This window comes from Tinamus guttatus, unplaced genomic scaffold, assembly GCF_059628265.1.
Source record: "Tinamus guttatus ecotype Peru unplaced genomic scaffold, ASM5962826v1 Tinamus_guttatus_pri_ptg000222l, whole genome shotgun sequence".
NCBI classification, from domain to species: domain Eukaryota; kingdom Metazoa; phylum Chordata; class Aves; order Tinamiformes; family Tinamidae; genus Tinamus; species Tinamus guttatus.
In genome coordinates, this window is record NW_028288756.1 from 5,258,197 (window position 1) to 5,284,437 (window position 26,241).

The following is a 26,241-nucleotide window of genomic DNA, read 5'->3' on the forward strand; positions in this document are numbered from 1 at the left end:
TCTCCCTCGGGGCTCAGGGCTGAAGACAGGCCACGTCTTCAGGTCCCAGGAGTGTGGGGCAGGAAAGAAGGGCTCGCACAACACTCGATACTCAGGAGTTCTTTTATTTAATGTTATTTATTGGTCCATGGTGGTTGGCTGGTCTTGGTGAACAGTCTGCAGATGGCTCCTTCTGCAGCCCCTTCATCATGACGATCTGAGAAAGGGGTAGGAGAGGAGGAAAGGGGAGGGGAGGGAAGGGGGGAACCGGCTGCTGCATGCTGCGCCCATAGGTGTTCTTTGGCCACGCAGTCCCTCAGGTTGATCTTCTGCCGAGGGACTGGTGGCCGGGCGCAGCTGGGTGGCCGTAGGGGGCCCAGGCTCTCCTGGGATGCCTCTGCCGAGGTGTTTTGCGGCAGGGCATCCCAGGCGCCAGGGCCTTCATGCAGGATCCACCTCCATCGGCTCCTCGTCAGACAGAGGTGGATCCACCTCCATCTCCTCGGGGTATTCTTCGGGAGCGTCAACTTCCATGGGTTCTTCTACCATCCTCCTTGGCCACCTGCTGTTACCATGTACTACTCTCAAGATCTTATCCAAGAATTCTTTTCTTCTCGGTCGCCTCCTGTGAACACCCCTGAGGGCAGCCACCGGTTTCATTTTTCAGAAAAAGGGTATCAACCACCACGCGCTAAACCACCACCACCACCAGAGCCAGAGCCTCAGCGAGCTCGGGGCCAGCGCCAGCGCTCCCGCTTTTATAGGGGCAATGGCAGTGTTCTGGAACTGCGTCACAATGATACGTGACGTGACATCAACAGTGGTGGTCTGGAGGTGGGTTCCTGTGATGTCACGTCACGTATCATTGTGACGCAGTTCCAGAACACTGCCATTGCCCCTATAAAAGCGGGAGCGCTGGCGCTGGCCCCGAGCTCGCTGAGGCTCTGGCTCTGGTGGTGGTGGTGGTTTAGCGCGTGGTGGTTGATACCCTTTTTCTGAAAAATGAAACCGGTGGCTGCCCTCAGGGGTGTTCACAGGAGGCGACCGAGAAGAAAAGAATTCTTGGATAAGATCTTGAGAGTAGTACATGGTAACAGCAGGTGGCCAAGGAGGATGGTAGAAGAACCCATGGAAGTTGACGCTCCCGAAGAATACCCCGAGGAGATGGAGGTGGATCCACCTCTGTCTGACGAGGAGCCGATGGAGGTGGATCCTGCATGAAGGCCCTGGCGCCTGGGATGCCCTGCCGCAAAACACCTCGGCAGAGGCATCCCAGGAGAGCCTGGGCCCCCTACGGCCACCCAGCTGCGCCCGGCCACCAGTCCCTCGGCAGAAGATCAACCTGAGGGACTGCGTGGCCAAAGAACACCTATGGGCGCAGCATGCAGCAGCCGGTTCCCCCCTTCCCTCCCCTCCCCTTTCCTCCTCTCCTACCCCTTTCTCAGATCGTCATGATGAAGGGGCTGCAGAAGGAGCCATCTGCAGACTGTTCACCAAGACCAGCCAACCACCATGGACCAATAAATAACATTAAATAAAAGAACTCCTGAGTATCGAGTGTTGTGCGAGCCCTTCTTTCCTGCCCCACACTCCTGGGACCTGAAGACGTGGCCTGTCTTCAGCCCTGAGCCCCGAGGGAGAGGCGATGAGAGGCCCTGGCTCCCTTGGGGCTGCTGCGCCGCGGGGACGGGGCAGTGTGGCGGGGGGTGCCGAGGTCTCTGAGCGCCCGGAGGGGGCGTTTTCGGTCGGTGGTCAAGAAGGTGGATGGCAGTAGCTGTCTCCAGCTCCTTCGCTCTTCAGCTACCTAACGCCGGGCTGAACATGGTGCAAGGCCCTCCTTGGAGGTGCACAGATAAGAGCACCGTATCGATCGAAGGAGCTGTGCTCCCCTGGAGAAGCAAAGGGCTTCCATTCCAGCAGGAAGATGTGCTGGCCTCCGGCAGGGAGTGCCTTCCTGCCTAACGGCTTCCTTAGGGCTAGCTTGCTCAAACGGCTAAGATTTTTATTTGCCTCCCTCTTTGGCACCTGGCAGAGTTTCTCTGGATTGCAGTGTCGGCTTTGGGCTTTCCCCGCCACCAAGATGCCTGACAGACTGGCGGAGTCCAGCACAGGGCCACAGAGGTGCTCAGGTGCTGCAGCACCTTTGTGGCACAGGAGGGGATGTGGAGGGACCTGGGCTCATTCAGCATTCCCAAGAGGCGGCTTCCTTTCAGATGATCCACAGACTTCCCTTTTACCTCTGTGTATTTTGGGCTCCTTTGAAGAACGTCATGGGTTAGGCCCCTAGAAGGAAGGAGGGGTCCAAGAGAAATAGTTAAGATTCAAATGTTACTTCTTCCAAGCTCAAAATTGGTGCATATCTGTGAGTAAGAACTCAGGCAAAGGGGCTGGAGACCTGCATGGATGAGAAAAGAACTGGCTAAACTCAAACAGAAGAAAGAAGTATACAAAAAAAAGCGAGAGGCTGCTTGGGAGGACTAGAGGAATGTTGTCAGAGGGCACAGGGATGCAACGAGGAATGCCAAGGCCTGTTGGGAAATGAATCTTGCAATGGATGTGAAGGACAACAAGAAGGGCTTCTCCCAGTACACGAATAGCAAAAGGAAAACTAGGAATGATGTGGGTCTGCTGAATGCTCAGTGGGCTGTGTGGGCCCTGATGACAAAGGATGCAGAGAAATCAGAGTGACTGACTGGCTTCTTTGCCTCAGGTTTTACTTCTGAGGTCAGCCCTCAGGAATTTTGGACCCTGGAGAGGAAGCGTGGAGAAAGGCAGACTTTCCCTTAGCTAAGGAGGATCGGGTTGGAGATCATTTAGGCAGACTTGAAACACACAAGAGCTGAGGGAGCTGGTGGATATTATTGCTGGGCCACTCTCCATCAACTCTGAAAGCTCATGGAGAACAGGAGAGATGTTCTGAGAACTGGAAGAAGGCCAATGTCACTCCAGTCTTCAAAGAGGGCAAGCAGGAGGACCAGGGGAACTAGAGATCAGTCAGCCTTGCCTCCATGCCCGGGGAAGTGATGCAGCAGCTAGCTCATCCTGGATGTCGCTTGTAAGCATGTGGAGGACTAGAAGGTCATCATGTGGAGTGGTCTGCCTTTTTTTTTTTTTTTTTTGCCAAGCAGAAATCCTGCCTAATGAAGCTGAGAGCCTTCTGTGATGGAATGAGAGGCTAGGGAGATGAGGGCAGAGCAGTGCATGTTGTCTACCTTGACTTCAGGAAGCCTTTTGACACTCTCTGCCATAATGTCCACATTGGAAAGCTGAGGAGGTGTAAGTTAGGTGAGTGGACAGTGAAGCAGCCTGAGGACTGGCTGAACTGGCAAAGCTCAGAGACCAGTCTTTAGTGGTACAATGTCTAGTTGGAGACCTGTGGCTAATAGGTATCCTCCAGGTCTCAGTACTGCATCCAGTCTTGTTTGACTCATTCATCAGTGACCCGAATGAAGGCACAGAGCTCACCTTCTGTGAGTTTGCTGATGACCTAAACCTGGAAGCAGTGGCTTATGCACCAGCATGCTGTGCTGCCATTCAGAGAGACCCGGGCAGGCTGGAGAGTGTTTGGAGAAGAAACTCATGATGTTCAGCAAAGGTAAGTGCAGGGACCTATACCTTAGGCAGGTATCATCCCATGTACCAGAACAGGTTGGGGGTTGAGCTGCTGGAAGGCAGCTCTGCAGAGAAGGACCTGGGAGTCCTGGTGGATAACAAGTTAACCATGGGCCAGCAAGGTGCCCTTGTGGCCAAGAAGACCAATGGTATGCAGGGTCGCATTAGGCAGAGCATTTTCAGCAGGTTGAGTGACAGTGATCCTTCCATCTACTCAGCCCTGGTGATGGGCTGAGGGACATGGAGCTACTGGAGAGAGTCCAGCATAGGGCTACGAAGATGATTAGGGGACTGGAGCACCTCTCCTCTGAGGAAAGTCTGAGAGAGCTGCACCTGTTCAGTCTGGCTGTTCAGCCTAGAGATGAGAAGGCTGAGAGGGGATCATATCAGTACATACAAATACCTTAAGGGAAGGTGTCAAGAGGCTGGGGCCCGACTATTTTCGGTGGTGCGCAACGACAGCAGAAGAGGCAATGGGCACAAATTCAAACACAGGAAGTTCCACCTGAAAATGAGGAAAAACTTCTTTACTCTGAGGATGACAGAGCACTGGAAGAGGCTGGTCATAGAGGTTGTACAGTCCCCTTTCCTGGAGATATTCAAAACCTGCCCAGACACCATTCTGTGCAACGTGCTCTAACCGACCCTGTTTGTGAGGGGAAGGGTGGGAGGTGGGCTAGGTAATCTCCAGAGGCCACTCAATCGTTCTGTGATTCTGTGACCTCTGGAGATCACTGAGTCCAACCCTCCCTGCACAAGCAGGGTCATCTAGCTGGGTCACCACATTGCACAGGACTGCATCCTCTCAGGTTTTGAACCCTTCCAACTTTAATCATTCTGCTGGTCATTCTGCTGGCCAAGACAGAGGGCTGTATAAGGATCCGTTTTCTCAACATCCTCCCTGTGCAGGCTTAGGCATCACACCCTGCAAGGGCATTCAGCAGGGTTGGGGCTGCATCTTTTGTCCTGCTCTTCACTATTCCTGGGAAGGTGGGAACTTTTCTCCCTAGCAGCATCCGGTCTCGAGCTGCCAGCCTGGCTCACAACAGGGACCTCTGGATGGCTACAGGTCCCAGAGGTGCTCACGGTCTCCACTTCCAGGACCAGCTGGGGAGTTGTCTTGGCCCACATCTGCACAGGACATGCAGCTGTCATCCCTGGAACAGCCAAGCATGGCACTTGCAAAGCCACAGCCACCTTCTGTCCATATGTATCTTCACCAGGAAGGCAAAGGCCACAACACAGCCACTCACCCTCCCATCACCAGCATCACCCAGGCTTTGGGACACATTTCTCTTTCTCTTTTAGGCAGGGAATACTTTGCTCCCCTTGCCCTGAAGCACAAGGCCTGGCCAAAAGAAAGAGGGAGCTCCCAAGGAAGGTCCCAAAAACCAGAGGAGAAGAGCCTCCCCTAGAAAGTCAGCCCAGTGCTAGTGCTCAGAGCAGAGCAGAGAGCAGCTTGGCTCCTCACCTCCTCCAAAGTGCCTCCGGGCGTCCAGCGTGCAGGGCCATGCTGAAGCTTGTCTCCCCAGCTTGGCTTCCTCCACCCTCCTTGTCCAGGGTAGAGCAGGATGGAAGCGGCTCTTACAGGCCCTTCCTGTACTCAGGGGACTGGTGCCACAGACACAGCTCCTGCTCAGCCCCCAGCAGGGACCTCCAGTCCCCCACCATGGGCCCCCAGCCCATGAGGCCCTCACAGCAGCAGCGCTCCTCCTGGCCCTGAGGGGTTGCTGTGATGCTAGCTCAGCCAAGAGCTCCTGTCGGAGAGGCAGCACATGCCCTTGGCCCACTTGTGCCTCCACGGTGCTCCCAGACAGGCTCAGAGACCAGCAGGGTCCCGCAGCTGAGAGACCCCTTCCCCTACACACACACCTGCCCCTGTGGGACCACCCCTATGCAGAGGGTGTCTGGGGGTTCTTGAGAGGTGCAAATCAAGTCATCTACTTCTGCCCTTTATATGTTCAGTCTCTGTGTCATATCATTTATAAAGACTAAATCTCAGGATTCAACGAGGAGGAGGCAAGGCTGTAAGTAGCCTTGCGACGATGGACTTCAGGAGGGCCAACTTTAGCCTCTTCAGAGACCTCCTCGGTAGAATCCCACGGGCTAGTGCTCTAGAAGGCAGGGGGGCCCAAGAGAGCTGGTTAGTTTTCAAGCAGCACTTCCTCCACGCCCAGCAACAGTGCATCCCTGTGTGTAGGAAGGGAGGCAGAGGGGGCAGGCGACCTGCGTGGATGAGCCGGGAGCTTGTGGCAATGCTCAAGCAGAAGGCAGCGGTATACAAAAGGTGGAAAAAAGGACAGGTCCCCTGGGAGAAATACAGGAACGTAGTCAGGGAGTGCAGAGATGGGACAAGGAAAGCTAAGGCACGTCTGGAAGGCAAGCTGGCAAGGGACGTTAAAAATAACAAAAAAAATTTCTTCAAATACATTAACAGCAAAAGGAAGATCAGGGAAAACGTGGGTCCGCTGGAGGACGGGATGGGCACCTTGGTTACAAATAACACAGAAAAAGCAGAGTTGCTCAATGCCTTCTTTGCTTCGGTGTTTACCAAGGGCAGCCCTTTAGAGCCCCAGGCCCTAGAGACAAGAGAAGAAGCTGGTGGAGAGGAAGACTTGCCCTGGGTAGAGGAAGATTGGGTCAGAGAGCACCTAAGGAACCTCGATACCCACAAATCCATGGGCCCTGATGGGATGCACCCCAGAGTGCTGCGGGAGCTGGCAGATGCCATAGCTAAGCCGCTCTCCATCATCTTTGAAAGATCTTGGAGAACGGGGGAGGTGCCGGAAGACTGGAAGAAGGCCAATGTCACGCCAGTCTTCAAAAAAGGCAAGAAGGAGGACCCAGGCAACTACAGGCCAGTCAGCCTCACCTCCGTCCCTGGAAAAGTAATGGAACGGCTCATACTGGCCGTTGTCTCCAGGCACATGGAGGATAAGAAGGTGCTCAAGAGTAGTCAGCATGGATTCACCAAGGGGAAATCTTGCCTGACTAACCTGATAGCCTTCTATGATGAAATGACCGGCTGGATAGACGAGGGGAGAGCGGTGGATGTCGTCTATCTCGACTTCACCAAGGCTTTTGACACCGTCCCTCACAACATCCTCCTGGGCAAGCTCCGGAAGTGTGGGATAGATGAGTGCACAGTGAGATGGATTAGGAACTGGCTGGATGGCAGGGCCCAGAGAGTGGTGATCAGCGGTGCAGAGTCTAGTTGGAGGCCTGTGGCTAGTGGGGTCCCCCAGGGGTCAGTCCTTGGTCCAGTCCTGTTCAATTTATTCATCAGTGACCTGGATGAAGGCACGGAGTGCTCCCTCAGCAAGTTTGCTGATGACATGAAACTGGGAGGAGTAGCCGATACCCCAGAGGGCTGTGCTGCCATCCAGAGGGACCTGGACAGACTGGGCAACTGGGCGGTGAAAAACCTCATGCAATTCAACAAGGCCAAGTGCAAGGTCCTGCACCTGGGGAGGAATAACCCCAGACACCAGTACAGGCTGGGGACCGACCTTGTGGAGAGCAGCTCTGCGGAGAAAGACCTGGGTGTCATGGTGGATGATAAGTTGACCATGAGGCAGCAGTGTGCCCTCGTGGCCAAGAAGGCCAATGGAATCCTGGGCTGCATTAAGAAGAGCATCTCCAGCAGGTCGAGGGAGGTGATCCTGCCCCTCTACTCCGCCCTGGTGAGGCCACATCTGGAGTATTGTGTCCAGTTCTGGGCTCCACAGTACAAGAGGGATGTGGAGCTGCTGGAGAGAGTCCAGCGCAGGGCTACAAGGATGATCAGGGGCCTGGAACATCTGCCCTATGAGGAGAGGCTGAGGGAGCTGGGCCTGTTCAGCCTGGAGAAGAGAAGGCTGAGAGGGGATCTAATCAGTGTATATAAATACCTCAAGGGAGGGAGTGCAGAGGACGGGGATGGTCTCTTTTCAGTGGTGGCCACTGATAGGACTAGAGGAAATGGCCGGAAACTGAAACATCAAAAATTCCATAGGAACTTAAGAAAAAATTTCTTAACAGTGAGGGTGACAGAGCACTGGAACAGGCTGCCCAGAGAGGTTGTGGAGTCTCCTCTGGAGATCTTCAAAACCCGCTTGGATGCCACCCTGTGCCACGTGCTCTGGGTGACCCTGCATGGTCCCTTCCAACCTTAAGCATTCTGTGATTCTATGATCTTTGCCATAATCCATTAACTGCAGAGTAAAAATAGCCAGGACTGACCCATGTGTAAGTAAGTAAGTCCCTTATTCTACTCTTTGCTCAAACACATTGAAGTACTGTATAAAGAGTCTGTCTATGAGGAAGGAAGGGGCCTGAAGTCGCCTTAGTAGTACCTCTGCAGCAGGTCAGCATCATCGGCCTTCAGGCTTTCCTAAGCTTCAACACAGTTCTGAATCACTCTATTGTCTTGACTCTGCTGTTCTGTTGGATGTGAAGCTTGTGGCTGTTTTGCTAACTTCAAACTTCCTTTAATTCTGGAAGGGTGATTGATGAGGGTTTCCTACTATTCCCATCAACAGCCTGAACCTCTTTTAAGTAATAACAGAGCTGTCCCAGAGTGTGTAAAAAAAATATGTATTTTTATGAGTGTAATCTTGTATATATTCTTATTGGTATGATCTTACATTATACCAATTTATTTTTACCAAGAGCAGAAGATAGGAAGTGAGGAAATTCCGATACGGAAGAGGGCAAAACCACCAGGGAAGGGTGTGAATCTCACTTTGATTTGGCTGGTTAGAGGTTGTATCATATGGTATACAATTTTGATTAATTATTTCTCTTGACTTTTAAGGAGTTATTTCTGGCTTCATAAAGAACTTCTAGACATCGTTATATTTCTGATATTTTTATGTTGTGTTATTCATTAAATTATGCTCTCTTTGAAGAAGAGTACTTCTTCAAATAGGGTAATAGAGCAGAGTTTAAAACTTGTCTTCTTCCCCTAGCAAATAGCCTACATGCTACATTTAGGAATCTCAGTCTATCACTTTTCAGCACTTGCTTAAGCAGAATAGTGTGGGAACACTGTAATTGTGAGCAAGTAAGGCTGTAAATGGGATTGGGATGTAAGGCTGAGTTCAGAAGTTCACACAGCAGCATTAAGATGATCTGTTTCATCTTCCCTGTCAGATTCCTTCCCTTCTGGACATTTGAAAGCATTAGAAACTCACTGCCAGGTAGAACATCTTTGATGTGTCATGTGAAATGCATTCCCTGTTAAAGCAGGAGTGTGATTTTTCTGAGTGTTCAGCCCTGGCTGGGGTGCTCTCCTCATGATGCTAGATGATTATCAACCACATCCTACTAACATATAGAAACAAAGCTGAGCTCCGGAAACCATGTGGGTTACAGTTTGAGTTGTCCTATAAGTGTAAAGAATCCAATATTAAACTTTTTAGATTAGACATATTGCAAGTGGTTTCATGAGGATTTTCTGTGCACATTAGAAAGCCTAATATCATGCCTATTATTTATGAACAATATAAAAACGGCCTCATACTGTTTTGCTTGCTCTTAGGCTATTCTTAATGTGTTAATGGCAGAAAAACACATTTTGGACCTGAATGCTACATTCCTAAGTTTTCTTAATGTTTTTCAGTAAGTAATGCATTTCTCTAAAGTAGTTATTAATTTAGGTTCCTCATTAAAACACTAATGACCTGATCTTTAAAAAGCTGAGTTTTAAGCTTAGTTTTAAGCAAACCGTTAATCCCATTAACATCAATGAGCTTTTCATTAATAGGCTTAAAGTTAAGTAAGTCTTTTTTGGTGCATGTTTGGAATCTAAGATGTGATTCTACTGATTATCTGTTTGTCCTATCCCATCTGTCTCTCAGGATTTGCCTGTGTTACAGCTGCAGCATTACATACCAAGGTAGATCCTCTATGGTATCTACCTTGGGATATTCAAGGTAGATAAATTCGGTGACAATTTAGTTGGATTTGGATATTTAAACCACGTTACAAACTATGTACATGAATATTGCCTCCTTTATCAGAGCTAAGTTAGTGATTTTTTTCTGATATATTTAAGTTTTGTTAAAAATAATATACACCCACGCTAATTTCTAGTTAAGTGAAGAATTGCTTAAGAAAGAATGGTGAAATTATTTATATCTGAACAAAAAATCCAGAGTAAGACAGGAGTTAAAAAAGATTATGTTGGTCAAGCCGAAGAACTATAGAACTAAAGTAGCTGTCTTTTACTGATCCAGTCCTTGCTGACCAGTTGTCTATTTCAGTTGAGCTTTTGCATTTTTTTACTTCTGGTCTATTTGGCCCTGAATTAGAGTTAGACATAAATTTCTGAAAAACACAGGTTGACTTAACTTCTATGGCTTAGAAGCCATATTGCATGGCTTCTAAGATGCTGAAGATAATTTGCTATTACTATAGCAAAAAAGATAATTCTGCCAAAATCTACTAGTTGGAAGACTTTTGTACCTTTTGTATAGCCACGCATTGCCCTTTAAATGCACTCTCCCTAAGAAGTCTTAGGAAATCACTTAAAATATCCCTGTGGTTTCTATGTATCTTCTAAAAGCCACTTTGAGACATTTTACCATAAACTCTTCTGTTTGGATTTCACCTGAATTTGTTATATCATTCCTTTCTAAAGGAATTGCTTTACAATACAGCAAGGTAGAAAACTTAGGAAAATGTTTTCTTGGCATATTCTATAGCTTCAGTATTCGGAGGAACTACGCTGATGGTAAAAATAATGAAGTTGTTTCTTACCAAATACGTGATCACTAAACTTCCTATGTTGATGTCTCACAATAGAAAACTTCACCAAGTTGGGAATCTTCCGAAGTTCATTTCTGCTTCACAGTGACAATAAAAATACTTATTACTACAAACAGAGCTACAATTTCTTTCAAAATAAAAGGATATTTAATATCTAACAGGGGGGCTAGCATTTACTCATTTTATTCAGGCAGCCTTCTGGAAGACATTGGGTATTTTTCTAATTTCTTGCTAAAAAACAGTAGATAATTTAGACACTTCTGCATTTGCTTTAGTAATTATCCATGGAAATGCCCAGTAATGAATTACACATTTATTATTATTATTATTATTTACAGGCAGACATTTCCTGTCTTCCCATCCATCTGCCCACAAACACTTGCACTCTCATCTGTATCTGTAGGTATCTATGAGGAAGTTGTGACTTGTCAGTTGAAGAACTTGTTAGTTATGGGTAAGTCGGTCAGTCTGAAATGGAACTGGATACATTTATTGATGGATATGATAAAATAAGAACCATGGTGGTGTGATGCTAGCTGAGCTGAAAGAGAGATGAAATAAGACAGGAAGAAAAGAGTCAGGAGAAAAAAAAAAAAAAAAAGAAGTTATGCACATTTCAAGAGAACAGAGAAGCATAAATGTAATGAAGAGTACAGCCAGAGAAGAATCCATGTGGTATTGGGTAGAAGGACATTTTAGAATTATGGTAAGAAATCAATATACTAGCAACAATGCTTGTGTGGTCGACAGCGATTATAGGTGGCAGAAGTAATGTCACAGGAGCTAATGTCATAGGCTAAGGAGATTTCATTTGAAGTATAATGTGAAAAGACATGTTTTTAAACACAGGCTTCAAATTTAGACTTGACATACATGGGTATCTTCTTTTCATTTCTTTCTCTTTACTTGCTGTGTATCTTACTCTAGCAGCCTAAGAGTTATCCTGATATTGTCAACAGCTGTGAACAGAGCCTGTTACTCAGCTATATGTCCTTTAAAATCATGCCCTTCAGTTTTCTTTTTTTTTCGGGTGGTAGTTTTACTTCTAAACGGAATTTTCTTTTATTAGGGTTTTTGTGACTACCATAATCACTTTTTTTATTTGAATAGAGGGAACTCAGGGAATAACATGATCCAACATAGTAAGGAAGTTCAGAAGCCTAAAACAAAATTTGTTGAAGTCTGGAGATGTGTAAATTGACTTAGAAGTTTCCCACAGTTTTTCTTCTGAGCCTACATAGGATTGACCACAATGTCCGAAGGTCCCTGCCAACCTCACTTGTATGATTAGATGGCTTTAGAAAGACGGTGTCAGGGTGTTGTTAGTTCTGTAGAGAAAGATCTTTGTGACATTTTGTTGAAGCCAGTAGCAATTTGCTTCTGGTTTCATCTGGCACTCAGAATAAGACTAGTAAGGAGCTAGAATGATTTCATCATTAAAGCAAATAAGTGAATGGTGATTTGGCCCAACTTTATTACTGGGGTTGAGAGGAGTGATTCTGAGTCTCTAGCAACCGTTTTTCTTAAGCGTGAAAAGCAGATGAACAGCTTTGCAGTCCTTCTAGTGTATAAGCCAGTCTCTTTTTCGCATAAGCATGAAGTTCCTCTGTTATTTTACTACAGTTACCAGTGTTTAAGATAGATTCTCTGGTTATTGCTCATTTCATTTTGCCTCCAGAAAGCTTTGCTGTTTATTGTAGGACCCCTGGAGTGAAATTGTAAATTCAGAGGTTTGGATTGATGATTGTTATAAACCTCTCAGAATTTTAGGGAAAATAAAAACCTCATTCAGACATTAAAAATACTTGAAATTTTCAGGCTTGCCAAATACATTTTAAAAGCTTGAGAGAATAGTGTTTATTGCAAATAGTATAGTACAGAATAGTATACAAATGCAAATAGTATAATTCTAACAATTTTCATGATTGCCAGAAAGGCAAAAGAGCATGAAGAAAAAGAAAGATCAGAGAGAAAGTTAGGCAAGTATTTTTCATAACTAAAAAAAATGTTTCACATCTCATTTGATTCTTGGGAGGAATTCAGTGTGCTGTTTTTTTTTTTTTTTCTCCTCTCTCTCCCTTTCTATTGAAACATCACATTTTAGGCATCCAGTCTCACAGGAAAGTCTGGCATACCGGTAAAGAAGAGAGAAGAGTTTTCAAACATCAAGCATATGCAAATAAATTGTTTAACAGGGTGTAGGATATGCAGGGTCTATCATTTTCTCTATTTTTTCCTCTGAAATGGTAAGATAGAATTTTATTTTTAACAACAGCTTGTTTATCACCCTTTTACCCTGAGCAGCATATGTATACCTGTTGCCCACATTTTGACATATATATACAAAAAGGGAATATTTGTATGTTTTAAGGGATTTCAAATACAAAGTATTTAATTGGTAGCCAAGTACGGATGATAAATGTCTTATGCTTTCTTAAGCTTTAAAGAATACACTGGACCTTTACTTTTTTAAATTTTCAAGCAGTCTTTTGAAGTGTGCTCACACTACACAGCGGTGCTCTGGTTCCTCATTTCTGAGAAATATTTTGTTAGTAAGTACCTGTGCATTATACACAAGTGGCTGCTGCCTGGTCTTCCTATTTAAGCCGAGTAATTGCTCGTCACACGCTCATGTGTTTGCTTTGCTCCCCCGTTGAGTGACTTGACCTTTATAAATGGGAGGAATTACTCAAATCAGAGAATTCTCTGTGAGAATGAAATCCTTATTCTGCCAGCAAGTTCTCTGGGAAGAGGAAATAGAAGGGAAGAAAAAACTCTACTGCTTTGGGAAACTTAAAGGATTTTTGTGCCCTGCCTTGGTATTATCCTTGACTAAGTAGATGTACTCCAGATATACATGTAGGTGGGTTGGTGTCTTGTTGAGGAAAAGAGAAGGATGTGACTCAGGTTTATGAATCACCTCTCTCTATTTCCCAGTTGTTCCTCTCCCAGCAGGTGATGGCCAGTGTGATTGCGTGTGCAATTATAGCTGTAAAAAAAGTGGCTGGATTTTATCTGACTAATTGTGTTGTTACAGCTTCATTTTCTGACAGTCACCCTCAGTGCCAGCAATATGTCTAGCTACAAAAAATGTTTCTTCAGTAGCTGATTGCAACAGAGCCGTTCTGCTATCTCAAAGTTGCTCTGCGTCTGCTTTTCATATATAAAATAGTTTGTGAGCCTAATGAGAACAGACGTTGAATCCCTCAATCTCATTTTAATGTCATTTCTCTAACTAACCATTCATCATAGTTGTTAACTGCCTATCTATATACAATATTGTTTGTAAATTAAATTCTTTTTTCTCCCCTGTCTTGTTTGCAATCTTTTGAAATCTTATTTAAAGGAGATCATTTGTTTCTCTGCTTAGCTACTCAGTTCCTAGAACATATTTGCCAAATGGCGTACAAAACCTGCCAATTTACAGTGTTTAATAATTTTATGTACACACTCATATAAAACATCCTTTTATATGAAATGTCCTTTTATAAGTATCTACAGCAATCAGCGAGTCTCTTAAAATACGAGACTCGCTCGCTAGCTGTAGCCATTATTATTAAAGGCAGCATAGCAAATAACAGCGTATCTTGCCCGTAGTTTAAGCAAAGTGACAAGTAAATGCACTTTTTAAAGATCCTTTTATGGCAAGAAGCTTGAAGAAGCTCCGTGGTGGTTCTGATCTGCTGCCAGTGTTGTGCTTGGGGTCATAGCGGGGCTCTGGTGCCAGCTGCCTGTTTCCACCCTGGCCGTGAAGGAGAGCCGCAGTTCTGGTGAGACCTTCCAGGTCTGGTGGGTTTGCTTTGGGGGAGTGAGTGGTTAATATGTAAAAATCACTCTTTTTTATTGAAAGGATTAAGACTTGATTTTTTTTTCTGTATTTGGAGAAAAGGAAAAAATACAAGTTCCTCTCCAAAAAAGGACTTTTTTTTTTTTTTAAATAGCAAGAGAGATTGTTCTTTCTTATATGTCATGTTGGGCCTCAGTCTTCTCACTACCTCAGTATTTTTCTTCTCTCTCATTTGCAGATGTTGCTATGTTTTTTTCTTTTTCTTCTTCGTTATTTCTCATAACAAAATCTGAATTGACATAAGCCTTTATATGGACTGTGGGGTCAATTCTATGAATAATCTCAAAAAATATTATTCATACCAGAACTACTCCTTTTTATGACCCTAGCTAGCTCAAATGTTACAACTTGTCCTAGCTACTGATGTGGCTTTGTGCTGAGGTCCGTTCAGCTAACGGGGAATATGGATTCTGAAAAATGTTGATACTGGCACTAAAACAGTCAAGGGCAAATGAATACACACTCTTACCTAAAACTTGAATCAAGCTAGTGCTGGATAATTGTTTTGGCAGTGGCCAGGGCTTTAAATGAAATCTCTGAAATTATTTCATCTTCATGAAGTAGTCAGAACTAAAATAAAAACAAAAAATGTAAGTGTGTTAATGATGGATAAAGTTGTCTGGCCCATACTTTTTTCACTTCCAGTCTCAAGATGTTATTAATATTTACAAAAGGAAATACAAGACCAGTCCATTGTGCAAGGCTGTGGAGTCTCCATCCGTGCGGATGCTCCAAACCCAACTGGACACGGACCTGGGCAACCCGCTCTAGGTGACCCTGCTTTGAGCGGGGAGGGTTGGACCCACATGGTCTCCAGAGGTCCCCCAACCCCAACAATTCTGTGATTCTGTGGCTGCTTCAGTTACACTTCTGAAATGCAAATTACTGAAAGTCTTTTCAGCAGCTAACCCAGTACGCTGGCTTAGCTTTATTTTTTTTTTTAATTGGTAATAATATATTACTTACTATAATTCAGAAGTAACTGAAGCCTTAGTAATTACAGAGTACAGCCAGAGAGAAAAATGAGAAATTTTAATTGGTAGAAAACAAGCAATAAAGCTAATAGAGTTTAGCACTGAGGGCAAAAATGGATTTCGTTTAATGTATTAATTTTTAACTGTGCCCTTTGTGGTCTTCCTCATATTTAAAATGTATTGGAGGTAAAACTGGAGCGAGAAAAAAACAGACTTTCTTACACTGAAAAATTCGTGGAATATGAGCAGCTGGAAAACATCCTTTGTGATACAGACTGTAGATTTAATTCAGGCCTCCAGCGTGGGCTCGGTGAAAGTCTGAGCCAGCAGGAGCAATGGATTCTCGGCAGCTGGGATTGTCTGACGTCCTCGTGTCTGTCAGCATAGTCCTGAAAAACTCATTACACTTCACGATCTGAAATAATTTGTGCACTGTCACACTGTCTTTCTGTTGTGTAGTGTTACAATTTACTCCCCAGAGGACCAGCTTGTTCTCCAAATGCAGGATCTGCGTGTAAGGAGTTTTTTCTTTCACTATTTTAGAATGCCCCAAAATGTGCGATTTCCCTTTTCTGAGGTAATTTCCCAGCATCAAATAGGATTCAGGTGCTGTTTTTTGTTTCTTCCTGGGCTTTTGGTATGACCATTACTTTCTTTGAGGTGGTAGGAGATACGGGGTAGGAACAAAAAAGAGCAGTTCTTTTCCCTTCTTCCTTTTTTTTTTTTTTTTTTTTCCTGGGCAGTGTTTACTCAGTACTCTCGGCAAGAGTTCTTTACTGAGCTAAATAACTAATTTAACATAACTTCTTTCTCTGTAAATTGAAGTTATGAATATCGTAACTGATTATTCACATTGTGCAAGAACCTGTATTCATTAAGCCTCTGCAGTTGTCCTTATATTCCTGTGTTATTTCATGTTGGTAGTTCCTTTTCTGATCCCAAATGTGTCTACAGGTGATTTTAAGTTATGCATAAAAATGTAGAACTTTAAGCAAGAGCTTTTTAGAGAAATAAATATTGCCCTTTTTTCACTTCTCTTGGAAATTTCAGAAAACTGATTCACAGATTCATATATTTGGAGAGGAACTTTGTGTCATGATTTTATTTTCAGTAAAGGTTTTCCATATGCCAATGTTTTTCTGTTGAACTACGTTAACTGTTCTTCCTGCATTGCACAGAAATTGTACTGCTTTTTTCTCAGACATGTGCTTGCAGGTCTGAGAGAAAAGTCATTCCTTCACATAGTATCTTTCAGAGCTGCAGCTGTTTTCCACTTGAACTTTCCAGTTTGCTTCTCTATCTTGATTCATTCTTTTCAGTTATTATTTACTGACAGTGTCTTTAATAGTGTCTTTCAGTGTCTTATTCTAAATTTTATTCTGTTACTTATCAGCATATAATATCTGAGTGCCTGTCTTTTTGGATCCCTTTTTATTTTCCTGCTTATTTTTTTTCATTCTTTTCTCCCCACAACAGAATTTCTGTTACTTGATAGGAAAGAACAGTATTTATTTTGCAAAGAGGTCTTCTTTTGTGGTTATTTTTATTTATTTTTCTAAGAAGGAATATATGCTAGATCATTTATCTTTTGAAGTCTCCGACATTTGCATAGTCTCTCTCTTTTTTTTTCTTTTTCTTTTTTACTTAGTAGAGGTGATAATTATCAAAACACTCTATGCAAGTGTGAAACATTAGAAATAACTTTTGCCATCGTACAGCCACGAACAGGGTTTGTTATCATTCAAAAAGGTGAGGAAGGAGATGACAAATGCTCTCTATTTTGTCTCTTCAAGAAATAGATTGTATTCCAGGATGATAAAGGTTAGCTTTTAGAATAGTAATACATATATATATGCATCCATACATATATTTAGCCAAAATTTTATTGGCATGATACCTCATGCAGTCATCTTGCAAGTTAACCAAAGTTTTTTAATGCTGTGGCCAAAATAAGTTCAATTTTCCACCATTTCTAAAAGTTCTGACAATATAAAATTATAGTGACAAAGCATCTGTAGTTCCTGAAATTGCTGTTTAACTACTTTAAAGACTTCTGGATTAACTACATACTTGTTTTCAGTTTTTAATTTTTTAGTTTTTAGATATAACTAGTGTACTGCATTTTACACACAAAGGGGCAAGATGACCTTTAAACCTGTTTTTAAATGCTTTTAAAACAGTTTGGAGGCTTCTTAGGAAGTGCTGACGGTTATATATTGCGTTTGCACCACACAAGCTGAGAAAAACTTCATGTTTCATCTTTTCATGTATAGTCCCATCATGCAGCACTACTAGCCTTAGGAAAAGACACTAGAGAGCAACTCTGGATGAAGCCTTTTCCTCCACCCACTTAGAAATTTTCTCATGGCAATTTATCAACCTGTTCTTCAGAAGGATAAAACAAAAAATAATATCCCATTTCTCATTCTGATGTTAGCCCAATATTCTGTCCTTGCTCTTCAGGTCAATACGCCATTATCTCTGCAGTGCAGAAACACGTAACATTGGCAACAGAATAAGCACTGGGAATATAGAAAAAAAAGAAATATTTTCCTGGCTGATTATACATATGAATAATGATGTTGATTTGAAGCTGGTTGAATTTTTATGATGGAAGAATTTGTTCTGACAGAGAGAAGTCTGGAGGGCAGAAGGCAGAGGAGGAAGTCAAAAAGTGTATGAGAAATGCAATTTATCACAAGTTCCATAACTAATTGTCGCTCTGTCACCATGGGACTAAAAAGGGTCCCTGCAGGCTGTGACAACGATGTGCAGAGCTGAACTGAACGTGCATCTGCAAAACTGAATCATTCAAATGAATTAACATGTGTGGTCAATTTGATTATGGAGACGGATGAGATGGAGATACAGGCCAAGACTCAGGCCAAGACTCGCTTTCTGTACAGCCCTAATTGCTCCTTGGCAAAGGACGTGCCTCCTCATGATGGTGGAGTGTCCCCTTTTACATCACCATGCTTATACTGGTTTCCTGGGAATTCATTATAGAGACTTGTTTCCACACTAAGCAGCAACTGTTCTGCTCTAATGATTTTCAGCAGTGCTGGTGGAACTTTGCCACCTCATCTTATTTAATTATTTATTTTAATTTTAACTCACTCTGACAGTCTCTTGCGGCACACAGCTCATTTTCATGAGGGCGCCCAGGAGACAGCAGTAATACAAGTCTATACTGCTGCTGCTGCATACAGCATTATAACAAAAAAGCGTAGAGCAGGACACTTGATTTGAAAGCACAGGCAAAAGCATTGAGCAGACAACATTGCAGTTTGTTAGCTTTTCAGGAATTCAGTAAAAAGGGATTTCAGTAAGTTCAGTCCTTTTGTGGAGTTCTTCACAGCTCAAGTGCATCTCTACTTTGGTTTGTGATCTTTGCTTCATTAACTAGTCCAGATCTTTCCACCTGGACTTTCCCTCTGTAGACAGATTCACACCAGAGTGTTGGGTTTGAGGAATGGAGGAGAGAGGGATTATTGCAGATTTTTTGTTGTTTGGGGTTTTTTTTGTCTTTTAAATGAATTTTTGCTCTAGATTGTTAATGGAAGGGTGTTGGACAACCAACAATAAGGAGTTTTCTACTGAATGTTATTTGGGCTTTGATTTTAACGGGTCTTAACAAAAGCCAAAACCCTCCAAAGACTGTACACTAAAAATCCTTCTACTTCTAAATGTTAAACTTCTAATCAATTTTACTATTGCAGTGGAAAAGTTTCTCCAGGCATCACACACAATTCTGTAACTGTTGGTGTGAAAAATTCTAATCATAACAGCAAATAGACCCCATTGTCTTTTTTTGTTGTTGTTTTTTAAATATTTGTCCAGAATGCAGATTTTTTTTAATTGATTTTGTTCTTTGTGGAACACATTTATCACATGATCTAGGAATTGATAGTTTTGGCCCAAACTAGAGTTAATGTCTCCTGTGCTAATGCTAGGAAGAACAGGTATTTTTGAGGTGAAGAAGCTCTTGGCATTTCTTACATGTTCTAAGTCACATAAGAGCCAAGTTAATAATGCAGTTTACAGGATCCATGTTGCTATTAATGAAGTTATTCTGTGTATGACTCAGGGGAAGGAACAAGAACGACCAAGTTCTGGATAGTAAATCTTGATTTTTGGTATCTGCTACACCCATTTGCATTTATTCTTTGATGAGGTAAAAATTTTCCAAAACAAACAAAAAGTTCCCCAAATTCCTGTAAAGGAAAGTTCAGTGATGATGGCTTCAAATATGTTTTAAATGTGCAATTCTTAAAAAAAAAAAAAAACCTAAATGTGCTTTTAACATAGTATTTTTAAACTTATTATGCACTGCTTATAGCTTAATAGACTACACCAAAGCATTTCCCAAGATGGGAACAAAGGAAAAAAAAATGCTTGAGAGCATAGACTTTTTCATTTTGTAAGGTACTAGTTAATTTTAACGTACATGTGAAGTATAACAATTTGTACCTATTTAAATAGCTCCTCTGAAAATATAGAAGTCTTTAGGAGGAAATCACATACCTCAGGACACAAACTGACTTCCAGCAAGAATCAGGAATGAATGCAGAAAGGCGGGGGAACAGAGGAAGGCAAACACAAGGTCAGAAACATAACTGCTGGATTCTGTCCCTGCCACAACTACATTTCATACAGTGTTTAGCTGTGGAAAATTCTTGTCAGATCCCATATATATTTCAGGTAGTTAATTCTATGAATTTGTTCCAACATGGGACATGAGGCTTTTGAGAGTCCAGTGGCTTGTTCTTTATGGGAATTTCGGGGGAGATTACATTGCACTGGAAGTGGGAAGCAAGTTAAAATTGAATGTCTGCGAATTTCCTATATGGAATTTCTGTTTGAATTTCCCACTTACCATTATCAGGAGCCTGGTGTTCTTCCTCTGCTTCAGAATGCTGTAATTTTCATGACAAATGTACTATTCTGTGTCCTGAACTTGGTAATAGCAATGGGGAATATTTCCTTTTTAGGTATTCCTAATTATAATACAATCCTGAAGTATTGTTTCATTATTGTGATGAGAAACAATTTTTAGATGAATATGTAAGAAAGTATGGTCAGGCTTCCAGTATTATTGTGGCTTTGGAACGAGGATGAGGAAAAAGACCTTGCAAACAAAAAAAAAGTTGGTGAAGCTGTTGAGCTTCCCACCGCAGTTTTTTTCCGTTTGACTTCTTATTTCTTTCTTGGTTTTTCTTTGAAGATTTTGTTCTGTTGTGTTCCCATGGAACTTGCAAGCAAAATTAGTTTCATAATGTTTCTGTTCACAAACTTTTTAGTGTCTTTCTGTTACTTAAACAAAGCCAGTACTGGAAGGTAGTTCTTGACTGATTGATCCTTGATATGTTCAAATAATGGAACAAACTGTTTTCCCAGAGTAATTATTTTGTTTGAGATTCAAGAATTATTTTTAGAAGTACTTCTGCTTAAGCACTACATCAACTTATGTGTACCTTTTTATATTTTAAATGTTGTTGTAGTATAAAACTTTTCAAGTTGAAAAAATGCTGTATTTCTGGGAATTTAGGAGGTTTTGAAAATAGAATACTGGTTATCTAAACATCAGTATCTGAAATTTCTGTTAGTATGAAATAATTTTGTAAAGATCCAGTGCAATATTGTTTGTAAATTACTTAATTTACACAGTGGGTGAAAATGCATGTTTTGACCAAAGTTCCTCCACAATATTGATTCTAAACCCATTTCAGAGATTTTCTTTCAAAACCAATCGTAGCCTTTTTGGTTTTGTTTTTCCACAATCCTGGGTGTCTGTACAGTATATGATAAGACCAAGACCTCATCTGATATATCAATTGCTTTTGATCTATTAACAGTAGTAGTAATTGTATTTTCCTTCCAGAATAGGTCACTGATTTGCAGGCAAAAGGCCAAATGGACTGTTCTTGAACAATCAGTTTGTAATAATGCATTGCATGTGTTTTCCATAGCTTGGAAGAGATGGCAATTTTTAAGGCACTTAAATAAGAACAATCAGAAAACACTATTATTGAAAGGAAATTTTAGTTACTATGAGAGTCTTTAAGGTATTGGTTAATACAGCTGTGACTATATCATCTCAGGTCAAAAAGCTGAAAATTGCTGGTTTTAGTGATGAGTAAGTGGCTTTTTTTTCTTTCCCTATTAGATAGAAAATGGTCGGCTGTGGAACTCTATTGTGAAGACCTCCGAAGAAGTATCATTTTTTCCAGTCAGCTTTTCATAATGTAAATACAGCTTGAGTTTTCCCCAATGGGCAGTTAAACCATGAACAAGCAGAAAAAAACATTTTGGACTGTATTTCTGAACCAGGCTTCACCTTCCATCCTGGGAACTTACTAAAGGATTACAGCTGAAGGAGACCTGAGAAAGGAAACCTTAACCAGGAAGTTTCTCCTACAATGAGAATTACAAGTACGTCTTGTATCTGCCCAGTCCTGGTTTGTCTCTGTTTTGTGCAGAGGTGTTACGGAGCTGCTCACCATGGCTCCATCAAGGTGACTAGAAACCAAACCAAGCACGTAGAAGGTGAAACAGAAGTGCATCATCGTCCCAAGCGCGGATGGGTGTGGAATCAGTTCTTTGTTTTAGAAGAACACATGGGACCAGATCCTCAGTACGTAGGAAAGGTAAGGTCATCGTCTTCCTTTTTTCCCCTCACCCTCTGAAATGTGACATAGAGGAAAATCAAGTGTCTCCTCAGGGGGTACCACCCTTTCCTAAAGGTGGTGACCTCTTTAGAGACAGGAATATGTTACTATATCCATGCTCAGCGAACTTGCCGATGGCTGCGTATACTTTCTATGTCAATTATAAAGACAGTAATATGAATTAAGTAAATATGATGAAAGTGTTCTGAGCTCACCTAAAAATGGCAGAAGTGAGTGCAGCTGATAATTTTTCATCAGTTTCTGTACACCCTGCGGCTTAAATATGTCAGCGTTGCAGACATTTCTGTCCCGCTTCAGAAGAAGGTTCAGAGCTACTTCAGGGAATATTATCAGTGCAGTCTAGGCTCAATAGGCCATTCATTCTGCTCTCTGGAAAGGGTGGAGAAGGATTCCTCCGGAGGGAAATTCCTCTGTGGCTTGCTTCATTAAGAGAGACAGGGGACTTGCTACAACTCCTCAAGAGTTTGTGAAGGGTTTTTAAACCGTAGTTTGTCAGGATGCCAGCAAGTAACAGCAAGGTCTGCAGCCATCCTTAACTCACATAGTGAGCTGAGCTTCAGGCCTAAGGTTTATTCTGTTATGCTGATGCAGTTGTCAGGGGGCCAGCTGAAGTCTGGTATAGCATGTGAAATGTTGTCTAGATAAGTGTTTGAAATTTGCATTGAAATAATACAAAAATGAATATATTGCTTCATAAAGGGATGTTTGGTATAGAGCTTTTCTGATATTGTCTTTAAGCATTATGATAGATTTCTTTTTTTATTACTTGAGCTAGATGAATCTTTATTTCGTTAATGAAAATGGATGAAGAGATGAGGGGAGAAGCAAGAGAAGTCTAATGGCACTGGGGGCATGGAAAAGAAAATATTTCATTTTAGTTTGTCTTCAAGTTGAAGAAATTGAAAATTACATGTTGGAACATACAAAGTATCCAAGGAAAGCAGTAGCTCCTGAAATCATAGATGTCTGGTCGCAAGGTCTTTCAAATTGGGCAGTATTATGTGAACTGCAAATAGCAAGTGGAGCATTGATTTTTAAGATAATGTTACCACAAAGACTGAAAAAGAACCCTGTGATTTTGTTAATACAACCTAAGTAATATATAAAGTATACGGCGTTTCTCCAGGTGGTAAAAATGCAGGTTTTACTGAGGGATGTTGAGATTTGTGCAGGAATTGTCATCTGGGGAAGGAAATTTCTAGATGGAGCTAATGAGTTGTACTTGTGTGCTCAGGTGTTGATGAGCTTTCACAATAGGGAGATAAGGAGGGGATATGTCTTCAGACCCATCTCAAGCTGCTAAATATCTTGTGAATGGTTTGGAACTAGTGGAAATATTCTATAAACATGTGCTGCTGTTGCAAAGGCGTGCAGTGTACACCTACAAACACTGCCTGGAAAGAGCCAGATAGCATTCAGAAGATATGGATATGGAGTAAACTTCAGGACCCCACTGTGCTAAGGCTCTTACAGAACAAGATCATGAAAGTTTAGCTGACAAAGGAAGGGAAAGGTCTGGACAACAGATCTACTATTGCCTCCTTTGCCGCACATTAGAAAAGGATATGCACAATTCTAAGCTGCAAATGTTGTGTAAGTCCACAGAGAGATAAGACAGTATTAATACTATTGTGCCAAGTAATGTTAGCCTGTGTGCAGCTTCTAATTAGTTTTGACTAAAAAGCAATGCAGAGAATTGCTATTATGGATGGGGTAGTAGCATGGGATAAAATATGTTTAGCTGTTTCAATAGCTAATAGCAGAGAGCATTTATATTCTCTGTAAACACAACTTGGAAGAAACCACAAGGGAGAGAGGAGAGTCATGAGTTAAATTATAATGGAAATAGGATAGGTGAGGTTCTGCAGCAGTCTCCTAAAAGGAAGAATGGGAACAGAAGCATGAAAGAGCAGGGACCTAAATTCAGTGAGTAACGTGTGGTCCCCTTCAGTTTTATATTCATGTAATATATGTTTTTTCCATTCTTTGAGCTCTTTATCATAAATGCCAGATTTATGGAGTTAAGAATTAGGATTTTTTTCATGCTCGGAATGTGACTAGGTGCCTTGTTTGAGGACATCTGTTGCTGTGAATTTCTTCCCCCACCCACCCTGTTTTTTTTCTCTCTGTCTTTTCCTCAAGGATTTCCCTTATGAAGGTCCATACTCTGAGTGTCCTCCTGGCAGTAACCTTGTCTTTGTAGAGGTTTTGCAGAAGTCTTGTGGGACTTAGGAGCATCTATATTCTATTTTGCATTCAGTCATAGTTCTGATGATTTAATGATGACCAGAGACCAATCGTACTAACTCAGGTGTTTGTTTTTAATTCAGAAATAAGAGGCTGAGGCAGACCAAACCCTAGTAATGAACAGAATTTGATTAGTGATGACTGTGCAAGAGTTTCTTTTCACTTTGAAACACCGATGCTTTAGCGATGTTGCATTTAATTAAAAACACCTCATCAGGGTCTCATTCTTTACACTTTAATTTGGGAAGAAGTTTCCATGTGGAGCCTCTCAGTCTATAAAGAAAGGCAATGCGAGTGTTGCCCTTGAATTCCTTCTGTTCAGTAGTGCTACTCCATCAATTCTGGACGTTATTAACTCTGTGGACTGCTCTGCTTCGCCAGCGAGAGACCTGCTGTTTGCTATCCGTCCTTTTATGTTTTTTCACACCCAGTTTGGGAGCAACATCACAAAAAGCCGAGCCCTTAGGTACAACACGCTGGTATAACGACTGCAGTCATTGTCATGGAAATGTGCGCTGAGGGCAGGAACAGGGTAGGTGTGCAGTGAAAATGCTACAGCTTCCTTCCTGTGCTTATCATAAATGACTGTCAAGGGGACGGATTAATTTACTGCCAGCATCTCTTATACAGTAAGTGTTAGGACAACAAGTTAGCATTATATTTTAATATCAAATGTATCCTCACTGCTTGCTCATTATTTCTTTTCTCTTAAAAATGGTCATTTAGAGACTGGAGAACTGTATAAAATGAATCCATACTAGTAATACCTGTGAGGTTTTTATAGGAAAAAGGAGCATGACAAAGCACAGATCCTGCAGGGATGAAGTGATAAAAATGAGAAATGATCCTTTGGCAGATGCTAATTTTTTTCTCTCATATCTAGATTATTGAACTGAAGCTCTCTTGTTGCACTTCAGATCAATATTCAATGTTTCAGGTGATGTTTTCCTGAGCAGACATTTCCAAAAATAGTTTTATATAAAAAAGGACGTCTTTAAAGTTTTTAAAACCACAGTGATTTCTTTTTTTTTCAGAAATTATGAGATTTTTGAAAAATTTCAAAAGGGCAAGAGTATCTACTGGAGCAGATACAAAGATTTGTCTGAGATACATAGACCGCTCATCTGAAGATACCTACCTTGATATGCTCTGGAGAAACTGGCAAAATCTGATCAAACAAGAACAATATTCTCTTCTCAAATAAGCAAGTGAATTCACAGAATTGAGCCCTCAGCTAGATGAGAAATCATGAGGAGCTTTCTTGTGTGTTGTGTCCCTCTGACAAAAAAAAAATGTCCTAATGAAAACATAGCTTTGAGCACTGAAAGAGACAGGGCTACTAAGTACACGGTGAATTGGCAAGGAGTTGGGAACCACCATTTCATTCAGTGCAGCAGCTCAGAAGAGCAGATTCTCCCGAGAAAATCTAGAAGAACAGGCAGAGTACTGCTGCAAGCTTTAACATGGCTTAGTTCCTATGGTGGTGAAATATCCCATGTTTCCAACACGCTTCCAAGTTAGGTAATTCAAGATTTGGAAAAAAAAAAAGAATTTTAGGGGGAAGAGAGAAAAAGAGGATATATTTCAGCCCATAACATTCTTGAAGTGAGTCCTGGAAACAACTGACAGCTTCACATTCATCATACTTTTTACTTAAGGGAGAGAAGTACATGGGCAATTGGAAGAGGAAAGGGAAGATCCCTAGTGTTGGTCTTTGGAGTGAGCCATGCCTTTAAAGGGAATAGCAGAGGAACGTAATGAACAGGATTGATGTGTATGGAGCACTTTGGATCTGCAACACATTGAATGCAGGCTGCTCTCAGTCCACGCAGGAATGGCTCTTCAGGCATTCAACTCAATGTAGTTTTTCAAATGCATTTTTTCTCCATAATTTGGGGTGTAGGGAGAGTGACATTTTCTTCTACTCTCATATTTGTACTATTACTCTCATATTGGTACTATTACTAGTACAAATATGTAATAGTAATGAAACGCTTTTTATTATGTTGATCGGTGAAACAGGAAAGTATGAGAAATTGGAAATGCGTGTGAATGCAGGAAAGCGAAGAGGGAAATAACTGCTTGGAAAATGACCTGAAATGGTAATACTGAATATTACATACAAAAGGAAAGAAACCTCAGT

At 42.2% G+C, this 26,241-nt stretch overlaps 1 protein-coding gene across 2 annotated transcripts in view; it reads left to right on the plus strand.

The window, feature by feature from the left end:
- Window positions 1-26,241, plus strand: part of CDH18 (cadherin 18) — a 211,482-nt gene that overhangs the window by 50,310 nt on the left and 134,931 nt on the right. Inside the window, exon 2 of one of the 2 annotated variants that reach the window (XM_088525032.1) lies at window positions 21,329-21,809. In XM_088525032.1, the coding sequence (XP_088381158.1) occupies window positions 21,582-21,809 (228 nt within the window). In that variant the 5' untranslated portion in view covers window positions 21,329-21,581. Of the gene's footprint in view, window positions 1-21,235; window positions 21,810-26,241 lie in introns of those variants that run through there. The other variant, XM_088525033.1, reaches the window with a different exon arrangement.